The sequence below is a fragment of the Dromaius novaehollandiae genome, chromosome 9 (assembly GCF_036370855.1).
Source record: "Dromaius novaehollandiae isolate bDroNov1 chromosome 9, bDroNov1.hap1, whole genome shotgun sequence".
Taxonomy (NCBI): Eukaryota; Metazoa; Chordata; class Aves; order Casuariiformes; family Dromaiidae; genus Dromaius; species Dromaius novaehollandiae.
In genome coordinates, this window is record NC_088106.1 from 32,653,776 (window position 1) to 32,666,919 (window position 13,144).

Sequence of the window (13,144 nt, forward strand, 5' to 3'; positions counted from 1 at the left end):
AAGGCTTTGGGAGGAGCACAGCCAAAGCTGCCTAGGCCTTGGCTGGCAAATGGAGAGCCTGGCCAGGGAGAAGAGCAGGAGCAAGACAAGATCCAGGGAAGGCCAGGCAGGAGCAGGGGTTGCCTGCACAGGCCAGGGAGTGAAATGCCCTGATTCAGGACAGCCAAATGCACCGCTGCAGTCATCTGTGCTGAAGCAGGAAGCTCAGATGTTTCTATGCAGAATTTTTTCAAAGCACTTCATGCAGAATTGGTATTTTGTTGTTTTTCACCCACTCAGGGATGGAAGCAGTCAGTCGAATTCCCCGCTCAGTGGAGGTGTCCCTATTTTTTTGTCTGCCCTCCCAAGATCTCCAAAGATCTCACGAGGCTGCAGGACTGAGCCCTCAGGAAACACTGTATACAGACAGCAACTGGATCCTCTCAGCTACCTCTACATGACCACCAGGGATGAGCTGGTTTTTGAAAGAATATACATCATTTACATCCTAAATGCAGCTTACAACAAATTCTTGCTTGCCTCAAAGGGAAAGCAAGACTTCTCTTCACAAGGAGTCACTGAGATTCAATACTCAGGAATGCTGAACACACACAGAACTGCTCCTACCTCCCCCCCACCAAGCAGGACTCGCCCCACATCCCCTTAATGCCTTGTCAGGATAGTGGGTTCAGCCTTTTGCTCCTTGCTCTGCTCCGCAATTATCAGACATTAGATTATACCCTTCCAGAGCAAGTGACATTTGGAGCATAATCAGTTAGAAAACCTCTTTGGTGTCTCCCATTCAGAGAGGGGTACACTGGAGATGAGCTTAGCTCGCCCCAAATGGTCACGTTCAGCACAGCTCAGACACACAGGAGCCATATTGCAATTTTGATGCCACATCCTCCTCCAGCAGCCACAGTTCATTCACCTGCTTGCCCAGAGACCCCACGGAAAGTTTCTTAGGGACCCCCCAGCAAGCTTGAAAATCACTGTTCTGTGCCAGCAAACGGGGAGCTGGGTCTCCAGTGAAAAAAACCGCAGGATGGGGACAGTAGTATGAACCAAGAGGTTTTTCCTTCCAGAAGCATGGTTTTTGTACTCCATCATTACACAAAGTGACTGAGAGGGAGAACTGACAAAACAAGCATCTTTGCTTTGGAAGATACGTATCAAATACTCACCCGCAACGGGAACCCCACAGTGCACATTTCCAGAGTGAAACCAAACGCATGGAAAAGCAGAGCAGGAACTCAGCTCTTCCCAGCACTTTCCATCCAGCAAAAAGGCAAGGTGCAACCACAAGGAATACAGCTCAAGGGCTGTCATCCTCTGGACAGTTTTTCCTAATCCAGCATTATGCAAGCAAGCGAATGGGTGAGAAATGGCAGGGAGCAAGTGAGTGAGCTGGGAAGGATCATAGACCCTGCTGGGAAAGAAAGAATCCCCAGGACCAGATTTCTTTATTTTTTGCTTGGTAGCTGAGGTATGGCAAGGAATGACACCACTCATCTAAACGTTTTTAATCATTATTTCACTAACCATAGTTTTATCATTAGAAATGTTTCATTTAGACACTGAGAGCAGCCCAGGGCTGGATCCCTCTGACAGTCTGCAAGTGCTCACACATATTTGCTGGGTTTTTAATTAAAAAAAAAAAATTAATGCACCATTTCTTGATGCCTTATAGCTCACCAGCAACACATGAAACACAGGCTGAACAACCACCTACTTAGGGGAGGAGGGCCTCTAAACTATGACTGCATCCAGTATGGTTATTGGTTTTTGTTCTGTTTTTATGACTGCAAGAGACATATTCAGATTATTTCAAGCGCTGAACAATGCAATAAACTCAAAGTTGCTCAAGCATACCCATGTAATGGTTCTCAGTTTCTGTACGCTTCCTGAATACAGGAGACAATGAGCTACTTATGCAAACATATTCATTTTCCCCACTGAGCCAACACTGCATGTTTGAAATTTTCCAGGCTCACCAGCCTTAAAAAGAAAAGCCATTTTTAATGAAGCCTAAGGGATTCAGACATCCTGTTAAGATTACCTTGTCCAAATCCCACAGGATGCTTTAAAAAATCTCCTCCTGCAGCTGTGCCTGTAGCAGTGACCACACAGCCAGGACTGGTGCTGGGCAAGATGCACAGGGCCCGCACATCGTATCGCAGCTCTTGGGCCTGCAACGTGGCCAGCTTAGTCCAGAAATCTGCAGCAATGGGTGCACATCCTGCGGCAGAGCGGGAGGCCTGAGCATGCAAAATCCTCTGTGCCAGGAAACCCACTCCCATCACAGCGGCTGCAAGGGCCCCCCTGAAGCCTACGTGCATCTCAGGCGCTCAGCTCCAAGTTGCTCTTCTCCCCTTTCTTCTTCCACCTCTGTTCTCTGCTGTCTCCAGGTACATGCACCACTCTTGCCTTGGGTATCCTATATTTGCTCTTCTGACTGTAAAGCAGGTTTTTCTGGAAAAGTCTTGGGATGTTCCCTTGGTATAGCAAGAGGGCAGCAAGCATTCCTGCAAGGAGAGGAGGCCATTTCCTTTATGTTGAATGTACGCCTTCAATGTGCAGCATCAAACGTGCCCACCCTCCCCATGGCTAAGCAATTATTCTGGAGACCCTTGCCACAATGCTGCTCATGACCAAAAGCCAGCTCAGCACAGCAAAAGTCCCCACCAACAGTATCTAGAAGGCCCTTGCTATGTTACTTTAAGGAGAGTTCAACCATCATGGCCTAAAAGTAAAAGCAAGGCTTGTTTTGGCTCAAAAGGGTTAAACCACACCAGTTCTTTGACAGTGGTCATCTTTTCCTGCTTTCTGCATTCCAGGCAGCAAGTATACAGTTCACTGTGGTCTTCCTGAAGCTGCAGACAACCTCAAAAACATAGCTCAACCTATCATTTCCTAAAACATCCTAGCTTGATTCTCCCCAAGCTTGGCAGACTTTGGCCTGAGAGAGATTTTGTCTGTTTTGTCTATGTTCCATATAGAAATTGGATAAAACATAGTAAAAGCATGACTCAAGTGACAGGAAAGGAATATGAAAAAGGGCATTTGCCACTGGCAAGGCTGAGGTTCAGCCCTTCATCAGGAACAGTTTCTATTAACAGCATTTCCTCCTTGCAGGCCACCAGCGGACACAGGGGAAGTGCCCAGTCCTCCCTAAACCTCCCACCCCCAACTGTCCTTTGCACTGTGGAGCAGTACCTCCCGGGCAGATCTCACCTGCAAGGGGCCCCAGCCAGTAAACTTGGATATACTCTTGCAGGCTGCTCCCTGAGCAGTGGAAGGTAACAGCTGTGGCAAGGACAGGATTGAAAAAGGCCCCTGTGAACGGCTCAGCTGCATGGGAAAGAAGCAGAGCAATCAGTCTCACTCACACGTGTAATTTTAGAGATTTGCACTGATAAGGACTATTGCATTAGTGGCAGGATCAGAGCAGCCTTGTTTCTGTACTGCTCTGGAAACAGATCCCCCAACCCTCCTTCTCTAACATCTCACATTCAGGTGGCTTTTGCTCTGCCTTTCCAGGACCTGCTTTCCAAAGAGCTTCCCACCATTCCCACCTTCCTGTCCATTTCCCCTGGGGATACTTTCAACCTTTGCAGTAGCTCACTAAGCCACTGGTGCCTTAGCAGCTTGACCAAGCCAAGTGTGGCAGACGTACCAAACCACAACCAGTGGGCTCCAGGAGATCTGCAGGGGGTACACTGGCAACCCCTCTCACCTTCCAGGAGAATTTGCAAGCTCCCTGCCAGCTGCAGACTCCACAGTCCTCTGCTAGCCATCCCCAGCTGCTGTGTCTCCTTGATTGTATAACAAGGGTAGCCAAAGGCCCCGCTGGCAAATCCCACCCTTGCTGCCCTGGGTCAGAGCTTTACAAGAAACAGAAGAGCTCATTAGGGCATCACGGAGGGGTTGCATCAGGGGAAATTCAACGACTGTGCTCCCAGAGTCTTTGGGCAAGCTTCAGCATCGCTTGAGCCCACACTTCGCTTGTGAAATGGGGGTGAGAGTTTTACCTGCTTCACCTGGGCAGAACTGAGACAGTCAGGGCAGCAGTGAGGAGCCACAGAAGTGCAAGAGGAGAGAGGCATTCCCTAATGTTTTCCATAGCTGCCACTTAACATCCACAATGTCCCTCAAGACCTCTAGCCTAGGAGTCAGGCTAGTTTCAGCATAGGCTGCCTGCTGCCTAGATCTCCTAACAGTTGTCTCCATCCAGCAGGAATACTCTCCAAAATGAGTAGAAAAAAAGTTTAGTAATCACCATCTCACACCTCAAGTCCTGGGTCTTGACTGAGACTGTTCCTTCCCCACAAATAAGGTGTTTTTCTGACATTTTTTTTTTATCTATGTGACATTGTAGAAAAGAAAAAAGGGAGGAGTTACTCACCTATATAAGCCAGCAAGGTGACAGTTGCTGCCAGGGCAGGGACCCGGTACATTGGGCGACTGTGGTGGAACTTGAGAATCGCTAGGTGGAAAAGAAAAGAGCAGACACCTTCCACGAAGACACCATGAGACAATGACGTACGGAGGGAGGAACTGCACTCCAAAGACATTAGGTTCTGGATGAGGTGGAAATCCGTCAGCTCCCAGGACCAGTAGTACTTAGTGATAACCTGGCCCATGCCCATGCCTATAAACTGGGCCAGAAGCTTGGCAGCAGTTGCGGCCAAGCCGGAGTCCAGGATCAGGAATTCTTGGAGAGAGACGGTCAGATTAGCAGATGCTCCATCGAATGAGGCGCCATGAGCCACAAAAAGAAGGAAGAGCAGAGTCAGGGCCACATCTGGGCCAAAGCCACCACCCCACAGGCCAATCTCCATCAGCATCCTCAGTTCAAGGCAGCCTGCACACAACTGTAATGAGCCAACAAGTTCTCTGGCAAGACAACAGTATGCTCCAAGAGACAGAAGTCTTTTGGAAAGTTGCCTGCCTACCTCACAGATGCCCACAGTCAGGAAAAGAAAAGCAATAGAAACATTCAAGCCTGCCATATCAAAGGCCACGCGAGGAAGAGATTGGAGCACTTTCACCAGCCAGAAAGAAAGCTGGGAAGGCTTCTGCACCTCCTCTTTATAAAGCTGTATTTAAGCAAACGTGGCATAGTCTGAGAGGCACCCAGTCAGCTGCCAAGGGAGTCCTTGCGAAAAGCCACACATGCTGCCCTCCAAACAGAGGGAGCTGCCAGTACGGCACCTACAATATCACCTGCAAGAAATATCAGTGCCTGCTCCTCTCTATCAGCCAGAACCTCCTCCCCCATCAGAAAGATGACATCCTTCAGGTCACAGTAACCTCTCCTTCATGGAGCAATGCCTGCTGCTCACCAAGCTGGTGGACTTATCTGCAGCTAGATCAGCAGACAGCTTCCTATTTGCTGCAACAAGGAGATCTACACGTCATCTCCACCTAGTAGTCACTGACTGATCCCCCTCATTCCCCCCAACATGTTTATCTGAGAGCTTGTGGCAGTTCTCTGGAGCTGTTCAGGTTTTAAAAAAGGAGCAAAAAAAAATTGTTCTCACTGGAGACCATAAACCACAACCTACTCCCCCACCCCAAGCCTGGGAAGCAAAGGGACTTTTCTTGGAAAGCCAGGGTGGGCTGAGCAAGCCTTGCTCAGGGCAGGCAAGAAGTTCACATCCCTCCTTTACTGGCCTTCCCCTCGCATTCAAGAGAAGGCTCACAGTGCTGCAGCAAAAGAGCAGAGGAGTCCCCCAAAAATCAGCTCATGGATTTCACGGCCTCTCCTTCCAAATGAGTCCAAGGAGAGGCGTGGGGGTGGGCGTGAGGGACCGCCAAAGACAATTCAGCAGCTCCAAAGTTTAGGAAGGTGGGACCTCGAGAGCACTGATCTGCCCCAAGGCAGAGCCAGCTCTACCTACATTACTCTTTACAGGATTATGTTTGCCAAATCTGTGTTTAAAGTGCTCTCTTGACAGGCATCCCCCCCCCCCCCTTAGTAAATCTATTCTAGTGCTTCACAGCTTTACATTAAGAAGTTTTCTTTCATGTCTAACCTGAACTTTTCCCTTAAATTTCAGCCTGTGACTTCTAATGCTGTCCCAATAGATCTGTGATCAAAAACAAGTGACCTTTTCAGTTGCTGGCATCTGCCCTGAAACACAACGCTGCGCACTAGAAGCGGCACTGCAGCAGGCCGAGGGCCAGAAGAGCTGGCAGATGCTCCTCGCATCCGTACATCTTGCCGTGACATTTGCTCTGCAACTCGCAACCCAGCTTGCATCCACCAGCCGGCAAGTTCAGCCCCTTCCATTTCAACTGCATTCAGCCTCTTTCAAACCACTTCTTTGCTTTATCAAGATCACTTCAAACCCTCTGGTCTCTTTTCAACATGCAGCTCTCTTCATACGGGTGACACCTGCTTAACACATGCTCTGTGTACTGTAATCCAGGCTGTTAACGAGTAACTGTGATACAGCTCTGCACAGGCTTTCTGGGGCCCCACTTAATAGGTCCTAGACAATGAATCCTTGACAGCAACAAATCCATGCTGACACTATTTTTCTCCCTGTCATCTTCCAGGTGCTCACCAATTACTTGACTCAGTATTTTTATGAGAATGGAAGTTAAAACCTAGCTACATAGCTTCCCTGCTCCTTTTTTACAGGAGCAATAGATTTACCTTTCTTCCAGCATTTTGGGCACACTCAAAAATAGCACAGAACCAGTATAAGCCACAGAGAAGTTCATCAACTTCAGTGAATTTGAAAGCCTCACTTGCTTAAAGTTCCCTAGTCTCTGCCTGAATAAGAACTCACCTTGTTTGTTGTCGGCATGAACCACACTTGCCGTTTGCTGCAGGCAGCATTTTAACAACGAGGAGCCAAAAAAATTAAACATTTCAACACTTCCTGCTGATAACACTAACACACGTTCCAGCGACAGGATCCAAGACACTTTCCCAACTCACCAGGCAGCTACAGAATGGCTGTGCCTATCATAAACATAGGGAATACTTCTTTGTAAAAGAGTATGAGAAAAAGAGTCGTGGTTTCATTATCATCCAACTTTTGAAACCCAAACCATCCTTAACACATATGGCTTCGATCTTTGAGCCCATGATGGATCTGACAAGCAACCGTAGGTGACAAGATGCACAGCTGCTCCACGCACAACTCCGGAGGTTGAGTTCTCTGCCCCAGCGACTGGCAGGGGTTACTGGTGACACAGAGATTCCCACTGATCGCAGGCTCTGTAGAAAGAAAGGGGACAGTAAGTGAAGGAAAGAACAGAAGCAGCATAGGGTATACTATGCTGGGTATACTATGCCCACAGCAAAGCCTGTTCTCTTACCCTGGCACAGGAAGCAACAGCAAATAGGCAGACTCTTTTCACCATGCAATCAACAGCTTAACACACACAAGGAATGCAAGGAACCAAAATCCAACAGCTTTTATTTATTCAATTTTATTTTCCCTCTAGTAGTTTTAAAAAAGAAATCTCCAGGAGACACAGGTTTGAATCAAACTTGAGCCGAGGATTAGGCACTTAATGCAGTTCAAAACAGCTACTTTGTTAGTCTGGCAATGCAGATCCACCCCCAAAAACAGGGAATGCTTCTAGCACACTGGAGCTGCTTGGTCTTTCTCCCTCACAAGCCTTACTGCAGCAGATAGAAAACTAGACATTTTGGTAAAAGCACATCAGGGCATTTTGGAGGTTTTTTGTGGCAGTCAGACAACCTCAAATCTCTCCTCCTTCCAACACTAACAGCAATAGCAGCACTTTCTCCCATTGCAATCTCCCTCCCGCTAGTCATTTCTATCACAAGTGCCCACCGGACGGTGCTCCCGGCAAGTGCTCAGTGCTCCCTTGCGGCAGCAGCCCACAGTACTTGCTTTGCAAATCTTTACAAGCCAAGCAGGGAGAGAGATCACACTCTGAGTACCCCATCCTCCAAGCCCATGACCTTCGCACCAAAACTGCCCTTTCTTGGTCTGCCTGCCCCAAAACGTATCACAGTTTTACACAGGGTAACCTACTTCTCCCTCCAGAATGCAGTACAAGTGTGCACCTTTGGCCTCACATGAACAAAAGACCTTGCCCTAATAAAGGGCAATGAAACATACTTGACAGGATTCATAAAATTAGTTATTTTGGCTAAGTGAAAACTCAGTACCGGTGGTAGTAAAGTATCAGTTAGACTAAGCTGCTCATCACCACAAAAAAGTCCACAATAAATAAACATCAAACACCAAATAGTTTTTCTGTCCCTCCTACCCCAGCCCAAAGTGGTGTTTCTCCAAAACTCTCGTCTTTAGAAGCAGAACCTTAAAAGGGCCTAGCAAGACTAGCCTAAATGACCAAGTCCCTGCAAGAGAACACCTATGTCACTGGGCACAGGAAACGGGCAACTCAGAGGAACGGCCAAAATATTTTCCCCCAACCATGTCTCAATCCTTCCTATCAGCATTTGGAGTCTTTGTTGCAAGAGACAGAGTTCAATAGGCCTGACAAGAGCTTTTCAACAGGTCCCTCTATATTCCCACCTGGAGAACGGCTCAACCTCTCTGTGACACACAGCAGGTGGTTACCTCCCAATTTGCAGCAAGCAACGCCTTACTCCATGTCCTTTCCCCAGCGACAGCGAAGGGAGCAAGGCAAGCACTACGGACAGGAGCTGAATGTAGAAATTCCCAAGCCTCCTGTTGCAAAGAAGCCGTCAGAGGGCTCAGGCTCCCCATTTTAGTTCATGTCTCTCCGCTTATTAAAGATCCACACTACACAGAGTAGCGCCTATTCAAAACACCCAGCTCTACTGCACTGGCTTAAGCTTTCAGTGTAAGCACAGCCACTGAGGAAGGTTCATATGGATCTAAAAAAATGGGTTTTAACGCACCCTCTTTAAATCAAAACATTTCCAACTACTGCTATAAGAAAAAGCTATACAAAGATAGATTGCCATATGCTAATGTCTAAAAAGCAAGTAAACACCACAGCTATGACATAGAAAACCGTTTCATGACATACATGCTGAAAACTGAAAAGGTAAGAATCCAGTATCTGTTCCTTCCCATAGGAACCTATTTCACCTTTCACTTTTAAAAGTAAAACTGTGTTGCGGCTTAGGAAGTAACTGCTCAGAGGTCTTTAAAATCTATTGCCTGTACACAGCCTGCAACTATGCCCATGGCACACCCTGCAATTACACGACACTGAAGCCAGGCTTGAGAGAGGAGCTGTAAACAGTTGCTTATGAATATAATTACCAAATCAAATAATGACAATGACTGAGATACGCAAGCAGCTGGTTTACTCCCATTAAGTTTGTGCCGGTTTTTGCTAGGGATTTGAATAACAGCAATGGATCAGAGCATTCGGCACTGCAGGAGCTCACAGCACATGGGAAGAGTTTACTAGATTCTCTGTCCGTTTTCCTGGGACGTTGCTGGATAAAAAAAGAGGCATTTGAGATGAACACAAGTTGCTTTCTTCTGAGGCTTTTCCAAATGCATTTTCCAGAATTAATAAATAAATAAAATAAAATAAAATTAAAAAAAACATGGTCAGGACATCATTTTCCATTCTAAATCAAATTTGCTTAGGGCTGTCAAGAACTACAAGAGCGTCAAAGCCAGATATTTTACATGCTTATTTTAGCCATAAGGTGGTGATATGAACAAGTGGCAAATGGTAGGGGCATTTCCGCAGGCAGTTAAACAACATAAACACTCTCCGAAAATGTTGAAGGGTAACAGCACCCAAACTGTAACACACTAGCTCCCCCTACCATGCTATTTTCACACTCAATAATAATTACAGCTGAAATAAGTTTACATTGAGGTTATTGAAGATTTTTATTGGGTAGGAAAATTCTTCTCCAAAACCCAACAGCAGCTCCACCGGTGATCAGGCACTGTGATGAGGTATCAGAAACCTGCGATCAGGTTTCCTCATACACACGAATGTCTTGCCACCCATCTACAAGGCAGCACGACACAAAAAAGGGGGTCGAGTACAGCCACAATTCATTTGGCTTCGTGCAAAGACCCAAATTCTGAGAACAAACATTCTCTGTGAGGAAAAATTAACAAAGATGTATGCTACTTGGCTCTGGAAACCTTGACTTCAAGGGAGAAGTCTGTCCACAGGAACACCCAGCTCACGTTTAGAAGACTGCTGTACCCAATATGGAAAAAGAGCATCTATCCCCCCCACCGCCACCCCCAAACATCCCACATAGGGTGCAGAGAGCAATGCAAAGGTTTTGCTCCCCTTCTACTCCAGCACAGAAGACGCTATTAGCAGAAGCATCAGCCACCATAAAATGCCTTTATCCGAACCAAGAGATTCAAATACTTGGTGATAAAAAACCCCAATGTTTTCTCTTTTTTTTCCTCCAAAACACTGGAATTTGCTCTGAAAGACACTTAAGTTGCCAACACAGAGACCACTTGACTACCGTTTGAAACATCAGTTCTTTTCAAATACCTAAAGCCCTTGAAGCCACAGGATCCTGCATAGCACAGCTCGTATGGAGCCACAGAGGTAGGCAATTACTACGCAGAGACGGCCAGTCCCTAGTGCACAGTGGAAATTAATTACATGGGAGCCAAGGGCTGCCCTGAGTCATACAAGCTGCTTCTCCTTTGATCTGGAGTTATCCTGAGCCAGATTCTTTACTCCTAAATCCTGCAGAAAACACCAGCAGCTTGAGTTTATGCACTGAAACGTACTGTGCCAGCTAATCCAGCCAGTCCCATCCTCCTCGCTACTGATTCAATGCATCTTCTCCAAATCATTGGATAGTGCCAGAGAAATTTTTGAGGAAGCAGAAGTCTGGTGGCTTTTTTGTGTCCTAAAGAAAATGAACAATCACTGTTAACTTCCTAGTGGGCAAGCCCCATCAAAAATATCATCAGTTCCTACAGGCTGTCTCAATAACCAGGTCAACAGGTAAATGGATTCCTAAAAAGTTGTACTGTGCTGGAAGATACTCTCCCTTCAGACACTGGCTGACAGACAGGAAAGGAAAAAAGCAGTACCATCACTGCAATGCAACAGGTAAGATAGTAAGAAAAGCTGCACCGCTGCTACCCTCCTCCCTCACAACAGATTGCAGTTTTCTTTCTTGGTAGCCAAGCTATAGTAAAATTACAGTCACAAATTCACTGTTTTCACTTGCTACTCTTCCTCAGAAAATGCTTTCTTAGGTTGGAGTTCAAAGTAGGGCAAAGAACACTCTTGGAAAAATCTGCTTCATGCACACATCTGGAGAGCAACCATCAAGAACATAGCTCAGCTCAGTGAAATCTCACCTACCTTCTTCACGTAAGTGAGGGCTGTAGGATGTTGTCAGGCCTGACCAGGATGACTACTTGCACTAAGAACAACCATCACAGAGATTCAAGTGATCAAATATTCAGCAAAATGAAAGTTATAAGAATAGGGGGGAAAGTAGCAGCTGCACGAATCACTGCAAGCAGTTGTGTGGACCACTGCTGTGATTGTCTATGAGCCATATAATTACACTTGAAACCCAACACTTGTCTTCAAGCACCACTGCAAAAATTCTAATTAGAAATGAAGACACTTTTTCAGTGTTCACCTATTACTGCTGGTGTAATTCAAATAATCCTGATCAGTTTTGTGATGAAGTCACTGCAACCAAAGTGCAGCCACGAAAGTGAAAAGTCATTTCCTCTGACTTTACAGCAATACTGTTGTGCTTTAACTTGATTTACCATTTTTAAATATTTTGAATAAACTGACCAAAAAGATGTGGCTGTTCTTGTTATTAGCTTAGACTAGATATATGCAAGTAAAAAGCAAGTTCACACAAGACTTAAACCACTACATTACAACTACGTTATGAACTTATCAAGCAGGAAACTAGAAACTTTTCATTTGTGCAAACTGCATTCAGCCAAAATCCTGCTCAGCTTAAAGCAGCACAAGTACTAATATCCAGGTGAACCAGTGAGTTCCACTAAGCAATTTCTCTTTCCTCTTGTTGACTTTTTCCCCAAAAGATTAAATACAAGCATCACTTAAAGGCAGTGTTAGAGAACATCAGTTTAAATGCACAAAGGGTCAACTATATATAAACACAAAGATACTCCAACAAGGTAATGAACCTGAAGAGATGGTGCTTTGTGCAAAATAACATTTTCATATCTGGTCAAAAAGGCTGCTGGAGATGAGCTGTTTCTTCATTTCCCTTTGTCAGTGGTATGAGCAAATCTTGTATGACATCTAAGTAAGGGGAGAGATGATTTCCCAGTGTCGCCACATGGGAAATACACAGTATGATGAGATCTTGACATTCACAACCGAGAGGGAACTTCATCTGTTTTTCAACTGAACCAATCTTAACCCCAAAGTAAGTTCATTTACATGTCCTTTTCTTTAGCTAGATTGCAATGCCAACACAATCACTTTTGTAGTAACATTTAGATGAAACACATGAGAAAGTCCCCAAAGTCTACCAACAGGCACTATCAATCTCATCCCAAAACCTAGGTCACTTGTCCACACCCAACTTCCTCTCTCGGTTCAGCTCTACCAGTCAAATGCTGATCAGAGGGGATGGTGCAGAAGCAGTAGTCAAGTCTTCCAAACAGATGACAGGACAGCTCATTCCCCATGGTCATTTGTTTCCTACACTGTAATATTTACCAGCAGGATATTATGATGTTCATAGAGCAATAAAGCAGTCTTGGAATGGTTACTGGAACATCATATTGCCAGAGCCTGATCCCAGTTTACTGGCCCATCAGTTCCGAACCCGGTCACTAACAAAGCACTATTTATGGTGTCTGGAAGTTGAAAGATGCAATGCTGCCGAACTAGCCTGTTCTTTGAGCAGTTGCTGCTTTGCTCCACAAGTAAAGGGAGCAAGAGATATCTGGTCCATGATGGGTAAAGAGGATGTTTCAAATCTGGCTCTCCTCATTCAGTGGTCTGGAACATTTTGCAGGAGGCAGGACCGACTGCCAGCAATGCGTGGCAGCCAGGAAAGCTTGCAGGTATCCCAGAAGCTTGGTACAGACACTGAGAAGTGATAAAATTTAAGGAGAAACAGGATAGGCTAGCATAGCATAAAATTATATCCATCATAATTAAAGTGTTGGTAAGAAGCCTAATTACAAACAAATACATTCTGCTGATCTCATTAAAACAT

General features: G+C 45.8%; 1 protein-coding gene across 1 annotated transcript; it reads right to left on the reverse strand.

Annotated features, from left to right (window-relative positions):
- Positions 1 to 1,487: 1,487 nt before the first annotated feature.
- On the reverse strand, positions 1,488 to 13,089 carry LOC112989474 (aquaporin-12-like). Its single transcript, XM_026110642.2, has 3 exons — positions 4,385 to 13,089; positions 3,214 to 3,330; positions 1,488 to 2,504 (listed from the first exon to the last, which is right to left on the reverse strand). The coding sequence occupies exons 1-3, from the start codon at positions 4,989 to 4,991 to the stop codon at positions 2,320 to 2,322; spliced, it is 909 nt and encodes a 302-aa protein (XP_025966427.1). The 5' UTR covers positions 4,992 to 13,089; the 3' UTR covers positions 1,488 to 2,319.
- Positions 13,090 to 13,144: the final 55 nt, after the last annotated feature.

What these genes read in the sequence shown, in the direction of transcription:
- LOC112989474 (XM_026110642.2), bottom strand. Translation starts at nt 4,991, where the DNA reads ATGGCAGGCTTGAATGTTTCTATTGCTTTTCTTTTCCTGACTGTGGGC. An exon ending in CACCTTGCTGGCTTATATAG is followed by an intron (nt 3,331 to 4,384) that starts GTGAGTAACTCC and finishes TTTCCCATGCAG; the next exon opens with CTGAGCCGTTCACAGGGGCC. An exon ending in CTGGCTGGGGCCCCTTGCAG is followed by an intron (nt 2,505 to 3,213) that starts GTGAGATCTGCC and finishes CTCTCCTTGCAG; the next exon opens with GAATGCTTGCTGCCCTCTTG.